This window comes from Rhincodon typus, chromosome 2, assembly GCF_021869965.1.
Source record: "Rhincodon typus isolate 14 chromosome 2, sRhiTyp1.1, whole genome shotgun sequence".
In the NCBI taxonomy this organism is placed as follows: domain Eukaryota; kingdom Metazoa; phylum Chordata; class Chondrichthyes; order Orectolobiformes; family Rhincodontidae; genus Rhincodon; species Rhincodon typus.
The window spans coordinates 130,556,684-130,576,772 of record NC_063333.1 but is presented as its reverse complement, the minus strand read 5'-3'; the positions used below and the strand labels follow the sequence as shown (position 1 = coordinate 130,576,772).

The following is a 20,089-nucleotide window of genomic DNA, read 5'->3' as shown; positions in this document are numbered from 1 at the left end:
CCAGATGAAAGATTCTGGACCGGAAACATTAATTCTACATTTCTCTCTAAAGATGCTGCCTGATCAGCTGAGAGTTTTCCAACATTGCTTTTGCTTCTTCTTTCCAGCATCTGCAGTATTTTGCCTCTGCTTTTATGATTGAACCAACAATTCATTTTAAGGAAAAGGAGACAGTGCAATTATTGTTACGAAGGGAGAAAGTTTCATTTTCTTTAAGGTGGAGTAGACAGTTGAGTGAGTTTAGACTCCAGTGACAGGTTAACTTGTCAAATAAAATCTCTTTCTCATACGGTTGCTTGAATAATCTACTTTTACTGCCAAACACTCACCAATTATTACTCGGCTTGCAATTCCAGGTATCCCTTGAACTGTTGTGACATTGTTGAGAGTAAAGTATTCATCACATGTGGCGTTGAGGTAGGGGCTATCACAAAAGAGTTGCCAGAGTTGCGTTGTCACGGTCTGGTTGCCTGTAGTGCTGACCTTAGCACATACATCAAAGGCTTGCCAGGCTAAAGTCCGGTTTCCAAGCATACAGAGGCTGTGGGAGTGGAGGAAATAGCAATGTAATAAAATGGCAACGTGAATAAAACGACAAAGACCAGAACATGGGTAAACAAAGAGTCATTTGGTAACAGGAATGGGATAGTCAGAACCTTGGAAGCAATTTTCTGTTTCCACATCAACAACATAATAGTCCTATTAATGGCAGAAGAATACAATTAATGGTATTAATGGTGACTTGCGGTCATATTGATTCATCTGTTATTATACAATATCTCCCAACCGTCAATTTTCTTTGAAGTCAATAGAACAGGACAGACATGAACATGAGGGTAGCTGAATCAACCATCACAAAGTCAAAATTCCCTCAAAAATGTCAAGATGAAAATATTATTGAACTCGTGGTATATATACTCATGTGGTACTCCAATTCACCTTGCTGCCTTGTATCCCCAACTTTAAACACTTTCAATGCTTCAAGATCTAATATTTAAACTGTAGCAGATTCAACATATTTATGATAACCAAGGAGGGAAGGGTGGAGAAAAAATTAAACTACTCCAGTGATATTCACTGGAATCGATAGCAATCTATCTGCAAGGGAAAAAAATGGATGCCATCGTACACACAGGCTACCAATTCCCCCCAAAATCTACACTTTAACACTGGGAAACACATTTCGATCTCCCAATAAAACGTCAGCTAATGGCACACGTTACAAGAGACTCAAGTCAAAGGCCAAATACATAGAAAATTTACAAGTCAAGGGAATCTTGGACACAGAACCAGGATTTAGTGCCCTAACCTTTGAAGTATTGTAGTTCATCCAAGTAAGTAACTAAGGTCCTAATTAGCAAAATTATTTTACACTCATAATATTCTAATGAAACTGAGAACAACTTGTATTTAGATACAGCCATTAGTGTAAAAGAATTTTCCAAGGCATTTCACAGGCGCAGTAAAAGCGACTATTTCTTCAATATTCTTTCATGGGATGTGGACAGCACTGATTAGGCCAATATTTGTTGTTCATGCCTCACTGTCCTAGAGCGGAGTGGCTTGTTACATCATTTCAAAAGGCACTTAAGAGTCAACTGTGTTGCTTGGGTATGGAGTCACACAAAGGCCAGACCAAGAAAATATATCAGATTTTCTTTGTGATGGTAAAAGTATACAGCTGAAGGTTCACCTTTGGGTTAGGTTTGTCAAAAAGATTGCAAAAAAATCCGGTTCAGTTTCAAGTATTTGCCAGGGACAGAGTCAGTAGCTAGGGGATTGAGGTGTGCAGTGAAGATCACCACAAGGCTATCAGTCTTCCTAGTATTTGATTGGAAAAAGAGAATTGCTTGCGGGGTGTTGGATAAGCAGTGAAGCCATGATTTGAGAAAGAGAGGACAGTGACCAGTCCAACACAACTGAAGTAATTTTAGAAAAGGACAGACGTATTAACTAGTTGACATCTGTGTCTGTGACGCTCCCCAAATTGTGCCTCCTCTCGCGAAGATGCTGAGAAACCATTCCGTGGACACTGGAAGCCTGCAAATTGGGCAAGGTATTGAACAATCGTCAGTACCTGCAAACATGTATCACAGCAACAACCAGCATCTTGAGGAGGCGAGAAAACTGAAAAGGATAAAAGATTAAATATGATAAACTGTATATACCAGGCTTATATTTCTGTAAAGAAGGTTAAGGGATGGTCAAATTAAAAGTCTTAAAATGATTAAAGCAATTTATGGAGTAGATAAAGAGAACCTTTCCTCCTGTGTGAGCATTGAGAGCAAAGGGGCAATACCCTAAAATTAAAGCTAGGTTGTTCAGGAGCAATAAACAAGGCACACTGTCACACAAGGGGCAATGGAAAATTGGAACACATTGCGAGAAATCTGTTGACATGGGTCCAATTGGAAACTTGATATTTGTCAGGCTAGGGTATTAGGGTTACAGAGCTAAGGTAAATGATAATGAAAGCACATTAGGTAATGAGAGTCAAGATGCAGATCAGTCTTGATCTAAAAGTGACAAAACAAGCTCAAGATGCTGAAAGTACTATTCTTATGAGAGAGAAAAATAGACCAGATCTTATTTCCAATCTTGTGTTATCTCAAAGATCGAAATTCTCAACTAATTTTTCATTCCAAAAAGGGAACAGGGCTCTCTCCAAAGAGCACTCAGGGCAGTTGATGGTTGGATGTACTTACGGAAAATCAGGTGGACTGAAGGCAGTTTTGATGACCCCTGCATAGATGGCAAGGATGGAAAGGATAACACAGGCTAGGAAAACCAGAGCCAGTTTGTTGACGTATTTGACTCCAACAAATACCACTGTAGCCATCAGAGTGATCGTGCATGTGCCGTAAACTCTCATGTTATTCAGCATGGCCTGGGTTTCTTGGCTGGGATCCTCTGCTTTGAAGATAGCTGCACTTGGAACAATGTAGGTCTAGAAGAAAAAATAAAATGCGTATTTAAACCCAAATGTCTCACCATTCTATAGCTTACAGTTGAATTTACAGATTTACAGTACTTGGTTAACAAACAAAAAGTGGCTTCAACCTCTCTATAATTTCTACATCTGCCTCTCACACGCCATCAAATATGAACATAACCTCAAATTCAGGTACATTTCCGTTAGTACTAATCACATTTTAAAAAAAATGAAAAACTATTACTAAGTATCGCCTAGATATCCAGTTGTTGGAGGTATCGGCCCAGTCCAATTTTGTCTTTGCCAGGCGTGATTTGCGCATTATACTGGAAGGACAATATTGAGCAAATCAAAGCAACCTAGGATTTTGCAAATATCCTAAAAAGGAGAGGAAACAGAGGTGGGGGAAGAGGAGAGAAAAAAAAAAAGAACCTGAGGGAATGATTTCCAGAACTTAGACAGCCACCAATGCGACAATCAAAGAAATTCAGGAACTTGCAGAAGAGCAGGGTCAATGGAGAGAGACTACAGATATAGAATGGACAAGGCCATAGAAAGATTCTGAAACAAACTTTAAAGCTGGAGTATTACCAATGCAGATTAGTCAGCATAAGGATGATAGGTGAATTGAAATCAGTAAGTTAGGAACATGAGAATAGAATTTTTTGGATATACTCTAGCCAACAGAAGATGCAAGGACAAGACAGGAAACTGGCTTGCAGATTATTGGAACAAGCGTGCATTTTCTCATTAATCATGGGAGGAAAAATAGGAGTGGTTTTCCCCTCCCCCATTCTCCACAATGAATAACCTTGTAATTAGCACAAATGCTTGTGTGACTTTGAGCTGTGCAATTATAGAAAATGTAATTTCGTTTTATCTTTATTTACAGAGGAACACATCTTTCATTAAAATAATAATTTCATGCCTCTATGTTAATTGTGATAGAATTACACTTGGAAGTTTTAAAAGAACCTGAAATCAAAAGGTTTAAAGTTTTGAACATGTAGAAAAACCTCCTGCAGCAAAACAAAACCAAAGACAGGAGGCTCCAGCTAACTAATCAGCTCTAGAAGACAAAACGTAGTTGGGCATTCTGGTCCTCAGTGCTACCCAGAGAATCCCTGTTTCAGCACATGTAGAAAAATCAAGCAGCAGAGAATGGACATTACCCAAGGAACTCAGTCAACAAGAAAAAGATGTCCTTAGAAGCTGAATTGAATAGTTTTAGTGAGAGCTGTCGCACTCTCACTTCGATTCAAAAAAGCTGAGAGTTGAAGACATACTCCAGCACATTTAAGCAGAAGTCAAGCATGATCTAATTGAATAACAGAACCACAATTATGATCTACTTTTTTTTTAATCCCCTATCTAGGGGCTTTCCAATAACAGATATTTTTTCCAACTTTCATGCAATTTTGAAAAAAACTGGGATTGCACAAACATTTTGCGCTTAACTCGATTCCTAAACAGTGCAGCAACTCACCAACAGGATTTCAATAGTTCCCAGGATGTACATAGCTCCAGCAAATGTGGTTCCCAGGTAAAAGCAGAGACCCACAGCCCCTCCAAACTCTGGGCCCAGTGACCTTGAAATCATGTAATAGGAGCCTCCAGCTGTGAAACAAAGGGACATAACTATGTGACAATGGTCAAAGGAGGAAAGAACAATTTTAATCAGAAGTAAAATGGATCAGAGTGAAAACAAAACACTTTAGCACAAGACATTCAAGACCAGATTAACAATGTTAAAAAGTTTTCTGCTGACTATTAATACTGGATTTTGGATAAGAATTTCCTCAGATCTGCTAAACTACACTGCCACTTCTACGCCACAAGTATCATAACCTGTATATATGCTTGTAAACAGAGTTTGTGCTGCACATAGTGCAAAGTGATGGAAGTAGATCGAAGAAAATTCTCACAGAATGAGAGCCATGGCTCAATTTACTTCATTGTTATTTGTGGGAGCCCACTGTGCCCTCTATGTTAATAGTAAACTGCACAAAAAACAAATTTACTTGGTATAAAGCGCTGATACCAAAAGAGGCGATATACACTACACAGAAAACAAGGAAAAACTCGTATTTTTGTGTTGGTTGTTCATCTCTGGATATGACCAAAATTACTGCCTAGGCTATTTTGAATCCTCAAGTAAAAACCCAAGTTGAGGTGGTTTGATTTGATTGCTATCCCAAGTTCAGTTTGTGGCGATTAGCTGCCCAGAGCTATCGTTGTGGTAAGGACATCAAAGAAGGATATAACTAATTTACATTTAGACATCATCTATCGAACCCTCTGAACATTTCACTTTACAGCCAGTGAATTATATTTGTTGCACAAACATGGTTTTAACGTAGGAAATGCAGCAGCCAAGCAGCGATATCATGACTGGTTGATCTGTTTTAGTAATGTTGTTTCAGGGATAAATTTGGCCAGGACATCAAAGCAAAATTCCCATCTTTCCTTCAAAGTAGCACCATGGGATTTTGAGGGTGTAGGTAAAGCCAAAGTTAACACCTGATCCAAATGATAGCAGCTGCAGCAGTGGAGCAGTCCATCAGTACTGCATTACGGGGTCACGTAAGACTGCGCCTTTAACTCGAGTGGAAAGAACGCACAACCTTCCAACAAGATGGCGGCAGAGTAGGGCTCCTGAGGCGGAGCCCTTCCACTCCGCCCCATTTCTTTTCTTTTTTCCTCTCTTTTCACTTTCTTTTTATTTCCCATCCTCTGGTGGCACTGGTGATGTCCAGGGACAAAGCCAACATGAACTCCAGGCCTCAGCATGGACCCAGACTCACTGCACCAGCGCGGACTCAGACTCCCAACACTCGCGGCCTCAAGGGGAAGCCCAGCAGGGTCTGGGTTGGAAGGACTCTTCTTATTCTGAACTCTTTACCTCTGTATTTTACTACATTTCCTTATTTTCCCCTACAAATCTGTACTTAAGAAACTGGACGTAGCTATCTTGGTACCTAAGATGGCGCCACAAGTGGCAACTTGTAAACTTTTCACTGTACTCATTTCAGTACACATGACAATAAAGCTAATTCTAATTCAGAGGCAAAGATCCTGGAATTGTACCATGGTCAGCAAGGGATGGAATAATTTGATGCGCAATTACTAAAACAAGGACCAGATCTTGACTAAAACAAAAATGGGACAGGTCTCCCAGATACCAGAACTACTTCTGGTTAAAGAGGAAAATGGTATCAGGTATGTATTGAATTGGGAGAGATTTGATAGAAGTGGGAAAGAACCAGAGAATGAGACTCGATAGAGAACACTTCCAAAGAAATATAACAGGCATGATAACATGAGTGGCTTCCTTCTGCGCTGTAATATTTGGTGATTTTCTAATATAAAAAACTGTCAATCTTGTTACATGTGGTCAGGAGAGAAAAAAAACATTCTATAGCTCCATTGTGCACCTTAAAGATTGGTGGCAATGAGGGGTTAGGAGGGAATTGGCTGTATGATAATTTTGATGCTGCAGTCCTCTGGTGTTTTCAATGAAACGATGAACCAGTTTAAAAGTTAAACCAAAGAATTTGCTAGAGGTTAAGTGCTAGAAAAAAAAAGGGTGTGGATGGAACCTGATGAAAAGAGAGAGGTTAAATGGGTTTGTATTTAAGATGCAATTAATATCAACAAGCCATACCATGGCAGATGCACTGACAAGATAAAATGCTTCCCATGGAATGCAGCAATTTACAAGGAGACTTCAATTACCTGGCACCACACCATTGGTTGCAATAGCACTCATCGATATTGCAGTCAGCAAGGTCTGTGGAAAAAAGTCCAATGAAAATTAGCACTGCCTCAGTACAGAAAGATACACAGCAGACAGACAATCAAGTGAAAGAAATTACCAATAAATGGGTTATTTATACAGCAATGTTAATTAATATTTATCTATTGTTACAATATGCCCACTGCTGGAAAGGCCAAGATTTATTGCCCATATACTGTTGAAAGGGTGATACTGACCAAACTCCTTTAACTGCAACAGACTGAGAAAACATTCCTGCAAAACCATCGAACATGAAGTTTCAGGATTTTGAACAAATGACTACGAAGGAACAGCATTGGTGTCAGTCCAGCTAATGAGTGACTTGAAAAGGGACTTGGAAATTGATGGTGTTCTCATGCACTTGCCACCCTTGACTGGATTTAGCAATCACAATTCCTTCCCCACAGAGAGCAGTCCAAAGTTTGACCCTAAATCTGTTTCAAAAACCAGACTGGACCAAACTGAAAAGTCAGTACTGACTGCATTGTTGGATCATTACTTACAGGAAGTGAGAGGGGGCATTGTTGGGCTAATTTCAGTTACTGAGCATATTAAAATAGCACTGAAGTCAACAGTACTATGGAATTATTCCTCTCCAAGGTGATTAGTTACACTACTCAAATAGTTACATGGGCTTTCAACGTGTTGAGTGCTATGCTAAGAATGGAGCATGAACAGGACAACAGCACATGACTGGCTTTGGATGCTATAGTACGTGCCAGCAAACCAGTGACTGAGATCTGAGTTTATCTTATGGCGACTAATTCAAAGCAGCAAGCTATCTGGTATCCAGTTGAGAACTGAACTGAAATGTTAGACTCAAAGAACACATTAATGAACACTATTAGCAAACCATTATCAAATGGATGGTTGGATCCAGGACCAGAAACAATTTGCATTATAAATGACACTCGGTACTTACTAATACTCTAGCAATACAGGGTTTTTATGGTTCACACCCTAAATCTTGTCTAGTCTCATTAAATCTCATGTAATTTATATAATAACAAGTCATACCATCAAAATTAGTAACTGTGGGACAAAAAAAAAAGTTAACATGAAATTGCAGAACAGTAAAATCCAAATTTTACAGTTTGCCATTGCTAATTAAAATGAATTTGAGCGCAGATCTGTAGCATATTTTTCACTAGTCTGAACACAGATCAAAATTCAGAGGCAAGCATCGATTATTGTTTTGTTCTATTCCAATGGGACAGGTGGCCCCTGGTGCATTCACCGAAAACATTTTATAGAATGGAGAAGTTTATTCAGAAAATTTCCTTTCAGCGACAAATATTCCCTGCATTATTTTTAAAGCACTCTGAACAGAGGACTTGATAGTGGAGGTGTTAGACATGCCGTAATATCCAATTTACAAAAGGTAACCGCTGCTTTGCACTCTCTTTCTCAAAAGCCACTAATTTCCTAGAGAAGGCGAGCAGTTGGATCCCATCAGCTTTCAACTTACACAAGCACAGCATATGAAGACAATCCAGAAGGATCCAAAGATTCCTGCTGCTCCTACAATCCATGTCAAGCGCAGGAACAAGATAACTCCCAGAATATTCTGTAGACATGGCAGGTAGACCCCTATAAATGTGCCCATTTGAGGAGCCTGCAAGACAGCATTGACAGAATTTAGATCTTCACTTGAGAAAGTAAAGACAATGACGGGTATCAACACACAGAAACTGCTAAGAGGCAGGGCTTGATTTTATACACTGAACAAAGCTACAATTGTCACTAAATAGCATGACGTTACACTTGAAATTTCACATCTTAATGCAGCAACACAGAACCCATCATACGTTTGGCTGAGTGAAGGCTATTAGGCAGTATGGTTGGGTTAGACTTCTGCTTGTGATGTTGTCGAAATTACTGAGAAGTACGGTAATGAACAGACTTATGAACAAAAACAAAGTTGCTGGAAAAGCTCAGCAGGTCTGGCAGCATCTGTGAAGGAAAAAACAGAGTTAACGTTTCAGGTCCGGTGACCCTTCCTCAGAACAGGGCATTTATGAAGTCATTTTCACACACACAGGACACTCTAAAGTGCTTCACTAGCAACAAAGCACATTTGAAATCATTGGCATAGGAAAAACAGCGGTCAATTTTCACACAGCAAGGTCTCACGAATGTGAGAAATAAAAATGACCAGATCATCTGTTTTAGGTCTTGGATAAAGGCCAAATATTAGTCAAGATACCTGAAGAATTCCCCTGCTCTTCTTCCTTCAGCACCATGGGAACTTCCATATCCACTCAATAGAATTAAGGGGCCATTGCATTAATATCTCAATCCAAAAACAACTCCCCACAACACAGCAATCCTTTGGTATTGAATGGAAGTGTCATACTAACTGATAATGTGCCAACATCTGGAGATTTTCCAGATTCTTGGCAAATACTCACATCATTTACAGTTTGGGTGAGGATAGAGACAAATGGGCATACTGTCCTATAATACTTCATCACTCAAGTTCTGCAGCAACACTTTCACCTCTGCCAATAGGCTGAAGGGACAAGTCACAATCCAGAACATGATAGTACAACATCCCATAATACTGCTCTGCAGTGTCAACCTCTATCATCATAAAATGGTACAGAGGACGACTCCATTTGCACCACACAATCTGTGTTAGCTCTTTTGAAGAGCAACTACAGAAACAAGAGAAGACCTGTTAGCTCCCCAGTCCAGTTCCACTATACAATGAGATCATCCTGGCCTAACTCCATACAGCTACATTGCCCAATAGGTTTTTTTGGTTTAATGCCCAGTGTGGCTCAGTCAGTAACACATTCATTTCAGGCAGAAGGCTGTGGATCAGGTCTTATTCCAAAAGCACTAGGCTGTAGCACCAGGTGAGTTACAGTGTTACATGTATCCTGCTTTAGATCAGGTGTTAAAACTATGGCCCCATCTGCCCTCTTCTTAAGAGGATACAGAAGATCCCAAGGCATTATTTCTAAAAAGAACAGTTATTTTATTTCCCATCTCTTGGAAACAATTTATCGCACAATCAAAATCAAAACTGATTATTTACTCATCATCACATTGGTTTGTGGGTATAAACATGGTGGCTGCATTTCCTACAGTGTACTAGGAACTACACTTTGAAAGAATTTCACTGACTGTAAAGTGGTTTGGGATGTCCTGTCATCATGAACGGGGCGCTATATAAATGCAGATATTTTTCCCTTAAAAGATGCAATAATCTCAAATTTTAAATTAACAATTCACCCAGCACCAAATCGCCATTTGTGGAACTGTGTTCCAAATGTCTATCATGCTTTCTCACATGGGTATTTCCGAACTCCACTCCAGAAAAGTTCAGCTTTAATTTTTATAGCCGTGTCCCCTCACCATTGACTCCCAAATCGACAGAAGTATAATTTTTCTTTTTAAAAAAAAAAGTCTCTTGAATAACTTCAATTGAATCAAACTTCTAAATTCAAGGGAATACAACCCCAGTGTCTATTTTTTTTCCCCTCCCCTGGATTCCAGGTATCATTCTAATAAAGCTATGTGACATTTCCTCCTTAGCTGATATACGTTTCCTCAGGGCCTGGTCTAGTAGGGTTTTACATAGCTGTAACATAAATTCTACTCCTATAGAAAAGGCCAGCATACTACCATCCTTTCTGATTATGTTCTATTTACGATATTTTAAAATGATGCATACAAGTATCGCAAGTTTCTTTGGAACTCCTCTGCTTCCAGACTTTCATCATGTAAGAAATATTCATTTCTATTCATAACCACATTTGTCTACATCAAAATCCTTATTTTTCATATTTGTTATCCAAATAATCCTACCATCAATACACCCTTCTAACTTTATATTTCTATCTACACACACCTGTAATGCTGCTTACTTATGTATTATCAGCCAAGTTGGATATGTGGCTCTCGTGTAACATTTTAATAAATACAGTGGACAGCCGAGGCCTTGATATAGATTCTGGAGGGGGACAACATGTGTGTTCATTATCCCTACTTTATCTCCCCATTACCACTCAGCCAATTTCCTAACCAGGTCAATGATTTGCCAAAAGTGCTTAAACTTTAGTTAATAGTTTCTCATCAGGGACATTACCAGACTTCAGCAAATCTCTTCTAGAAATCCGTATAAATAACATCCACAGGCATTCCCCCCATCACTTCATTCACCTCTTCAAATATTAGTTAATCCTCCTCCCTTGCGGGTGTTTTTCTGTCAAATATTTACCAAATTCCCATATTTTAACCTGTTTTAATAATTTATCAGTTAGTACATCTCAAATCCTAGCTATAAAGCTTTTCCTTATGTTGCTTTTAGTTCTTTTGTCAATCATTTTAAAATCGATGTCTTCAGATCTCTGGAATGGTGCTCAAATTTGCGCCTGACTGACAGAAACCAAAGTACTTTCTGCTGAGCCAAAGCAAAGAAAACAGCAAAGGCTTGAATAAATGACTGCATACTAAAAACTTAAAATTGGATTTTAGTAACACTAACAGTGGTAAGTAAACAAAGATTATTTATTGCTACAGTTCAGCATCAACCATTTACTGGTAAATGTAGGATTGAAATAAACTAGCAATTTAAGTTAGAGATTTCACTGACAGTTGACCAGTTAATACTATTACATAGCCAGTTTATTGAATGGATAAAAACCGGACACTTTTAATGAGTGACAGAGATAGCAAGAGCTGCAGATGCTGGAGTCAGAGATAATGAAGTGTGGAACTAGGGGAACACAGCAGGCCAAGCAGCATCAGAGGAGCAGGAAAGTTGGCGTTTCGGGTCAGGACCCTTCTTCAGAAATGGGGAGGGGGGAGAGTAAGTGGTCCCTACGAAAGGCTACTCGAGGATCCGTAGAGAAAATAGTTTTGTTTGGAGACTCTGGATGTTGCGTAGGTAGAGGTTGTCGCAGTTAGTGCCAATTACTTGAGGATCCGTAGAGAATCTCCCATTTGAACCCTCTGGTAATCTCCTCCGCCCTGAAACTCTTTGACCACATACTGAAGCAAACCCGATACTACAGCCACATCTACTTTCTCAGTACCTGCCTACGGAACAGGATCATCCCCAACGGTCTCCAAACAACATTCAGACCATCCCAATTTGGCCCTAACCACGACAACCTCTACATACACAACATTCAGAGCCTCCAAAAAAAAAGTTCTCTCTACGGATTCTCAAGTGCACCTACAATCCAACCCCACAACCAAAGAGATATTTCCCTCCCCACCCCTACGTGCCCTTCATAGGGACCGCTTTCTCTGTGACTCTCTCGTTCGCACCACATTCCCCACTGACCCCACCACCTTTTCCTGCAACCGTAGGAAGTGCTACAACTGCCCCTACACCTCCCCTCTCACCTCCCTTCAAGGCCCAAAACAAACCTTCTATAATCAGACAGGGGTTCACCTGCACATCCGTCAACTTGATCTGCTGCTCTCAATGTGGCCTCCTCTACATTGGTGAGACCAAGTGTAGACTTGGAGACCATTTTGTAGGGTATCTGCGCTTTGTATGCGACAAACACCACCACCTTCTGGTCACAAACCATTTTTAACTCCCGCTCCCACTCCCTGGGTGACATGTCTATCCTGGGCCTCCTGTAGTGTCACAATGACGCCACCCGCAAATTGGAAGAGCAGCACCTCATTCTGCCTTGGGAGCCTACAGCCCGATGGCCTAAATGTGGATTTTACCAGTTTCAAAATCTCCCCAACCCGGCCTCATCCCATGACCAACCCTCCCTCTCATCCCCGCCTCCTCGACCTGACAACTTGTGCATCTTCTCTCCCATCTTTCCGCCCCCCCACCTCACTGACCAATCCCCACCACTCACTATCTGCATCACCTATCACCATCGCACCCACCTTCCCCAGCCACACCCCTCCTCTCTATTTATTTCCCAGCTCCCTTCCCCCTCCCCATTTCTGAAGAAGGGTCCTGATCTGAAACGTCAACTTTCCTGCTCCTCTGATGCTGCCTGGCCTGCTGTGTTCCTCCAGCTCCACACTTATCTCTGGCTCCAGCATCTGCAGTTCTTACTATCTCTATGTAGTGTTGGTAGTTTACTTTCTAACCCCACAGGTAATTCATAGTTTGTGGAAGGCTTCATTTCAATTAAATTTGACCCTTCACCAATATTCTTTCTACTATCTCCATTTTGAGGACAATGTTAAAATTAATCTTAATATTCTCCTACACAGTCAACTAGGTCACATAATTTGGACTTCCGAGAGCTTGTACAAAATGATTTATTTTTAAAATTAACATTTTAAACTCAAACAACAAAGCTAGCAAATAGTGTTTTATTAATTTTGATGGGTGGGAGATAAAAATAAAGGAAGGTAAAGATTGCAAGTTCCAGTGTTTAGCACTTGAATATTTGTTCATTTCCTTAACACAACCTCAATTATCAAATCTGAAATAATTACTCAAAAGTTGCACTGCCATACTCAGAGGGTCTAGCTAAAGAACTTGCACTCTTTGCATTTGGCAACAGTTAATTTAATCTGTTATCCATCATTCTATTTGTGTAAATGGTGCAAATTGGGCAAAATATATCCATGTAAGCAAAACACTGAAAATTATTACAAAAGCACCAACATAAAAACCAAGTGATTTTCTGAAATCAGTTTCAGCTAGGACATTGCATAATGCTCATGAACTCCACTGACCTTCTGATCTACTTTTTCTGTTAAAAACACTAACTGACTGCGACTTGAGCTCTTTTCCTAGTCAAAAATGGTGGCTCCTCAAAGCTCTACATTCCACCATTCGCTGGTTTTGATTTGATTTTGATGTGATTTGTTTTATTATTGTCACATGTACCAAGATACACAGTAAAAAGTATTGTTTTGAGTGCGATGCAAACAAAATCATCTCATGTAAGTACATTAGGGTACTAGAACTAAATGCAGAATAGTGTTACAGCCACAGAGAAGGATCAACTCAATTACAAGAGATGGTTCATTCATAAATCTGATAACAGCAGGGAAGAAGCTGTTCTTCAATCTCTTGGTACGTTTCCAAACTTTTCTATCTTCTGCCCAATGATAGAGGGTGAAAGGGAGTATAAACTGGGTGGATGGGGTCTTGGACTATGTTCTACATTCTTGGATTATGGTCTACAGGACTTCATTTTTCTGCTGTACCCAGTTCTCTGATTGGGATCCTGGACCAATTTTCTTTCCTCCTTGGTTGCAAACCATACTTTCCTCCCAGGCCACCTCTCCTTCAGTGCTCCCTAGCACAAGCTGAAACCTCTATGCTTCTGCCAATTCCTCTACATGTTGTCTTCCCTTCCACCACTCCAGGGCAGTCTCTCTCATCTCTTTGCTTCAGACTTGGTGTGAATTTCACCAGTGCTTTGGAGTTTCATTGTCCTAATTCTATTAATTTGTGCTTACATCATCAATAATCATCCAACATGCAACAATTTGCATTTGTCTGCCTTAACTCCTGGACTCTCTCCAGGCACTCTTCTTCAGAACTGCTGGTTCAGAACCAGTCTTGAACAGGACTCAAAACGGCAACCGTGTTTTCCTCTCTACAGATACTGCTAGCTGCACCAAGTTTCTCCAGCAATGTGTTTATTTCAGATTTACAGCATCTGCATTGTATTTTGCATTTATTACAGTCTCTGTAGTGGCTGGGACAAACCTCAGTGTTACTATAAAAACAGGGTATTTAGTGAAATTGTCACTATTGTAGCTTGGAGGAAATATAAAATTTAGGTCAGAGATCAGAAGAACTTTTTCGATGATACAGTTGTTCTCTTTTAACATTCTGCACCAAGCATAAAGTTGCAGACTTTAACAATGTCCAAAGCTACAAAAAGAAGATTAAAGTACTCATGGAACAAATTTCAGAAATCCAAATGACCTGTGCCATACTTGTTTCTTTTTTCCCCCCTCTCTGCCTTCTTAATTTTATGCTACAACAAAAATGTAACTTCAGCACAGAAATCCCAACAGAAAGAGAACAAAAAGAGAGAAAAGAAAAAAAAAGAGGAAAAAGAAAAAAAAAGAGAAAAGAAAAAAGAAAAAAGAAAAAGAAAAACTTCACAAAAGTATTGATATACAATAATCTGTGTAAGGTTCATAACTATTTCCAAGAACTAATGCAATTAATTGCAGGACAAGGTCACAGCCAAAAGATTGCAATACATTTAAGTTAAAGGAACAGCAGTTTTCTTTCAAAAATCAGACTTTGGAACATATCACATGAGCTAACTGATTACTGCAGGACATGCATTAACCTCAAATTGTAGTTCAGATCTCTTAATACAGTGACGGTTTACTGTGATAACTGGTCCACTATACTAAGTAGATAACAAAGTTATTAAATCTGGTGTTATACTGAGCTTCCACTCATCTCAGACTTCAGGAAGCATTATTGTACACAGGTAGAAAGCTCTCTGGATAGCAGAGACAACAGCTAGGAAGACACCAGGTATTATATAACCCAAACCAATTTGGGTGATAATTTGTTTTAATTCCCTTGCTGCAGATCTTTTCCTATGAACTGTGATGACAGACACTTAGTTAAAAGGGCTACAACTTATTTGTTAATTAATTCATGAGAAGTGGGCATTATTGGCTGGGCTAGCATATATTTCCCATCCCTAGATGCCCTCAAAAGAGTGATGGGGAACTGCTCAAATGGCAGCTTCCAGTGAAACTACAGGATGGATTATTTAGTAATCCCAATTCTGTCCTACCACAGGAAGCAGAGATTCTGTACAAATCTTCCTAAGTACAATTCATTTCACAATAGGCACCATTTTTATTTCACAATGCTAAGTCAATGAATCATAAGGCACCAAACAACATAACAGTGGTACCTGAAATGCTTCTGCATCAGTAGGTGAGATAATAAGGTGTAGAGCTGGATGAACACAGCAGGCCAAGCATTCTAGGACTCTGCTACTATATCCTGTCTAAGATGCCAAGGACTCGTGACCTTCAGAGAAGAAAATTTCACCAAATCCCCCTCAAATGAGTGCCCCTGATTTTGAAATGGTGACCCTTTGTACTAGCTTCTCCCTTGAGGGGAAACATCCTCTCCATATTTACCACGTTAACCCAGCTTTGGATCCCATGTTCCACTCAGGTCACCTCTTGCTCTTCTCAACTCCAGTGGTTACAAGCCTGGCCTGTGAATCCTTTCCTCACAAGGTAACCAACCACCATTCAAAAGGGTCTAGGCCCGAAAAGTCAGCCTTCCTGCTCCTCTGATGCTGCTTGGCCTGCTGTGCTCATCCAGCTCTACACCTTGTTATCTCAGATTCTCCAGCGTCTGCAGTTCCCACTATCTCTGCATCAGAAGGTTGTGGGTTTGAACCCAACAACTTGAACATAGTCTAGACTGCCACTTCACTGCAGTACAAATGGAGTGGAGTGATGCATTGTTAAAGCAGCCTGTTGTTTGGTGAATTGTTAAAAAGTCAAAGCCTCAGTCTTTTGTGTAAAGGCTTTTCATACCCTAGAGCAACCTTGCGACGATGTCACGGAGATGCTCCCAACTGGATATAAATAACAGCATGGATGGTGTTAGGAAAAAGATACCAGAAAGGATTGACAGATAAAGGGAAGCACACATGGAGAACAATCTTCCAAAAGTGCAGCATTAAGATTACAGCCTGCTATGTCTCAGTTTACCGTGTAGACCACAAGGCCATAAAATATAGGAGCAAAATTAGGCCATTCGGCCCATCTGGTCCACTCCACCATTCAATCATAGCTGATAAGTTTCTCCACCCGATTCTCCTGCCTCCTCCCCGTAACCTCGACTCCTTTATTTGATCAAAAACCTATCTCAGTCTTAAATACACTCCATGTCTTGGCCTCTACAGCCACCTGTGGCAATGAGAACCATAGATTAACCACCCCCTGGCTAAAGAAATTAACACTGTACACATATATATAACATGCAATAAACAAACAGAGTTTATAAAAATGAAGACAATTCTTGATCTTGCCTTCCTCTTGGCCACTGCGTTGAACCCAAACTCTGAAATGTATGCATAAAGACACTGACCAAAGAAAGAATATCCTCCCAAACTCCTTTGAATCATTCAATGAACAGGAAAATTTTAAACAGTGACTCAGTTAAATAGCAACTAAAACCCAGTAAAATAGATCACCTGGTTATTTCTTCCATTGCTGCTTATGAAAAATTGCTGTGCATAATTTGATTATTGGTCTTCTATATGAGAACTGCTACTGCACTTCCAAAAGGATGCAACTGGACACAAAGTACTTTGGGGAGCGCTGACTGGGGGAAGGGAATGGTGGTTGGTTACCTTGTGAGGAAAGGATTCACAGGCCAGGCTTGTAACCACTGGAGTTGAGAAGAGCAAGAGGTGACCTGAGTGGAACATGGGATCCAAAGCTGGGTTAACGTGGTAAATATGGAGAGGATGTTTCCCCTCAAGGGAGAAGCTAGTACAAAGGGTCACCATTTCAAAATCAGGGGCACTCATTTGAGGGGGATTTGGTGAAATTTTCTTCTCTGAAGGTCACGAGTCCTTGGCATCTTAGACAGGATATAGTAGCAGAGTCCTAGAATCTTTTTTTAAGGCAAAGGTAAATAGATTTGTGTTATGCAAAGGGGGTAAAATGCAGTCAGCCATGGTCTTGGTGAATAGCAGAGCAGGCATGAGGGCCTGAATGGCCTACTCCTGATTCATGTCTTCATATGAGAACGTGAAGTTGCTATATAAATGTAAACCGCTCTTAACGCGCAGCGGAGGTAATAGTTAGTGTACAGGGATAAGTTACAAATGAAGTACACTTGAAACTTAGAACAATCTATTTTTGATAGCTCTTTATTGCTGCATAGTTTGGTTTATTTATGGACCTGAACACATTTTTCCAGTAGCAGTGAAACAGAAGTGTTTTGTTATGGATGCAACCAACATGGATTATTTTTATCCGATGAGCCAAGAGGATGTGTTTTTGCCCATTGTGCCAAGAGAATGTGTCACGTCCACAGAAATACTGGTCCTGAACAAGACTCTTAGAATGCAGACATATTTTACATTGTTTTAATGCAGACCATAAGGCTGTTAGGAAAAAGAGAGAGAGAGATGTCAGTCAGGCAAGAGAGAGTGTTCAGTCAACTAACATGCATGATCGTGCACAGCACTCAATTATTTTATTTCATGAAAGTGCACAACCATCAGGAAGAACAGCATTTTCATTTACACTACAGCAAGTTGCGTGACAGACTTTGAGAAAGGATAGCTGTGCAGTACCCTTCACTCACACTTCTAACAAACAGCCATTATGAACAGTCTGCTTCCAACTGTATTCTACAACAGGAAGAGCGAGCTCTGGGTTTGACCACACCACAAAACGTTGATTTAAAAACTCATGAAGTTACACAATTCACACTCCTGACTCCACAGTCAAGTGAACCCTCATTAAAACAAAAGACTAAAGAACTGTGAATGCTGAAAATCAGAAACCAGAACAGAAATTGCTGGGAAAACTCAGGTCAGGCAGTGTCTGTGAGGAGAGAAAACAAAGTTAATGTTTCAGGTCCACTGACCCTACTTCAGAACTGGGTTATGGTCTGAGTGAATTCAGTGTTCACCTCCTGCTTTCAGGTTTCAATATCCAATAGGTTTTAAATCTGTAACTGAGTGGAAAGGTGCTGAATACAATTATCCTCTATAGCAAACTCAGATTAAAAGGCATATAATTGATTTTGGGACATGATGCCAAGCACGAACAACACTCAAAGATGACAGTAGATCGATAGTTGAATGAAGAAAGGAGGTAGGTAATTTTTTAAATTAACAAGAGAGAATCCAAGATTATTGGAGGTAGGCAAGAACGTGGGATAGAGACCACAATTAGAAAAGCCATAGCCTTACAGAATGTCAAAGTAGGCTAGAAGGGCCGAATGGCTTTCTTCAGTTCCTATTTTATATGCTCACAAATGAGTGAATATAGAGGCAAAAATCCTGGTTGCAACCAAATATGATCAAGACAGATAATTTCAGGAGAAAAGTTGAGCACAGCTAAACATAGAACCACATTCACTCAAAATAAAGAACGGACATTTCTGTTACTCTCATCCTTGTTCTTTTAAGTAGTCAGTTATAATCTCCAATGGCCTGGGAGATGAGAAATGTTGAACCATAATTGGCCTTTTCTGATTTTTTTTATATTTAAAAAAGGTCTCTTCTTGCTTCATTATTTCTTTGGTCTTATTGTGCTAAGCTGCTTCTGAAAGAACAAGGGCTTGCTGTGATCACCAGAGAGAAAAAAATACATCAACACCAGATACCAGGAGATGAAGGTCCAGAGTAACTCATTTCCCAGTCCCTGTTCTCCTGTTGATACAATACAAGTGCAAATCCGTCTCCCAAGACTCTAGGGCAATACAGGTAAACATTGCATTACTGCAGTCAGTAGATCTTCCTCACCTACTTCAACCTAGCTCAGAATTCACACTCTAAAGCCCAGATGGAATAAATCAAACCAATATCATTAATGTTAGGTGTGGCCTTAACATAAGAGAAAACTGTCATAATCAAGCTTGCCAACCACTCTACTTTCCAATGACTTTTAACGTGCAATATTGAGGTGGTATACAGTGATCCACAAACAGAAATTGCTGGAGAAACTCAGCAGGTCTGGCAGATTCTGTGAAGAGCAAACAGAGTTAACATTTCAAATCCAGTCAGTCTTCTTCAAAACAGAGTGGTGCTCCATGAATTAAAATTAGGGCCACTATTTTTTGAGATATATTGATAACCTGAATTTGGTTGTACAAGGCATTATTTCAAAGTTTGCAAATGACACGAGAATTGAAAATGTAATTAACAGTAGGGAAGACAACAACACACGTTTGTTTAGGAGGACAAGGGAAATTGGTGGACACAACAGAAATCTGAAGTGATACTGTAGTGATTGTAACGAGGTCAGCCAGGCAGACCTCATAGAATATAAGTTACCCGATTGGACCAGGTTAACAGCCCCAACCAGGGAGGCCTGGATGACAGATATGAACAGGAGTGTCAGAGGTCCTGTTCATTCTGAGAGTTGGATCCGAGGAAGACGGACTAGTGTCAAGGACTATTTCTTGTGTAAATAAAGGTGACTTGGTGATGGGATACCGGCCGCTGTAAAGTTATTTCAGATGCATTTTGGTAAGAAGAATGAGGAGAACCAATACAATTTTCTAAAGTAGTACAGGATCTGGGAGCTGGAGTACAGGTGTACAAATCTTTGAAGGACGGATTGAGAAAGGCATTCAAATTATGAAAAGTGGACCAAAAATAAAAATCTGATTGCAACTTCTTAGCTTGCTCTATCTTCAAGTTCTTTAATTTGATTGCCTACATAGC

General features: G+C 40.0%; 1 protein-coding gene across 5 annotated transcripts in view; it reads right to left on the bottom strand.

Moving 5' to 3' along the window:
- The window catches only part of LOC109916988 (solute carrier family 12 member 7-like), a 221,865-nt gene that overhangs the window by 49,561 nt on the left and 152,215 nt on the right, over nucleotides 1-20,089 (bottom strand). For all 5 annotated transcript variants that reach the window (XM_048607652.1, XM_048607663.1, XM_048607659.1 and 2 more), the window contains exons 4-8: nucleotides 8,197-8,343; nucleotides 6,668-6,722; nucleotides 4,419-4,549; nucleotides 2,706-2,947; nucleotides 330-541 (exon numbers count right to left, since the gene is read on the bottom strand). In XM_048607652.1, coding sequence (XP_048463609.1) covers nucleotides 330-541; nucleotides 2,706-2,947; nucleotides 4,419-4,549; nucleotides 6,668-6,722; nucleotides 8,197-8,343 — 787 coding nt within the window. The remainder of the gene's footprint in view (nucleotides 1-329; nucleotides 542-2,705; nucleotides 2,948-4,418; nucleotides 4,550-6,667; nucleotides 6,723-8,196; nucleotides 8,344-20,089) is intronic.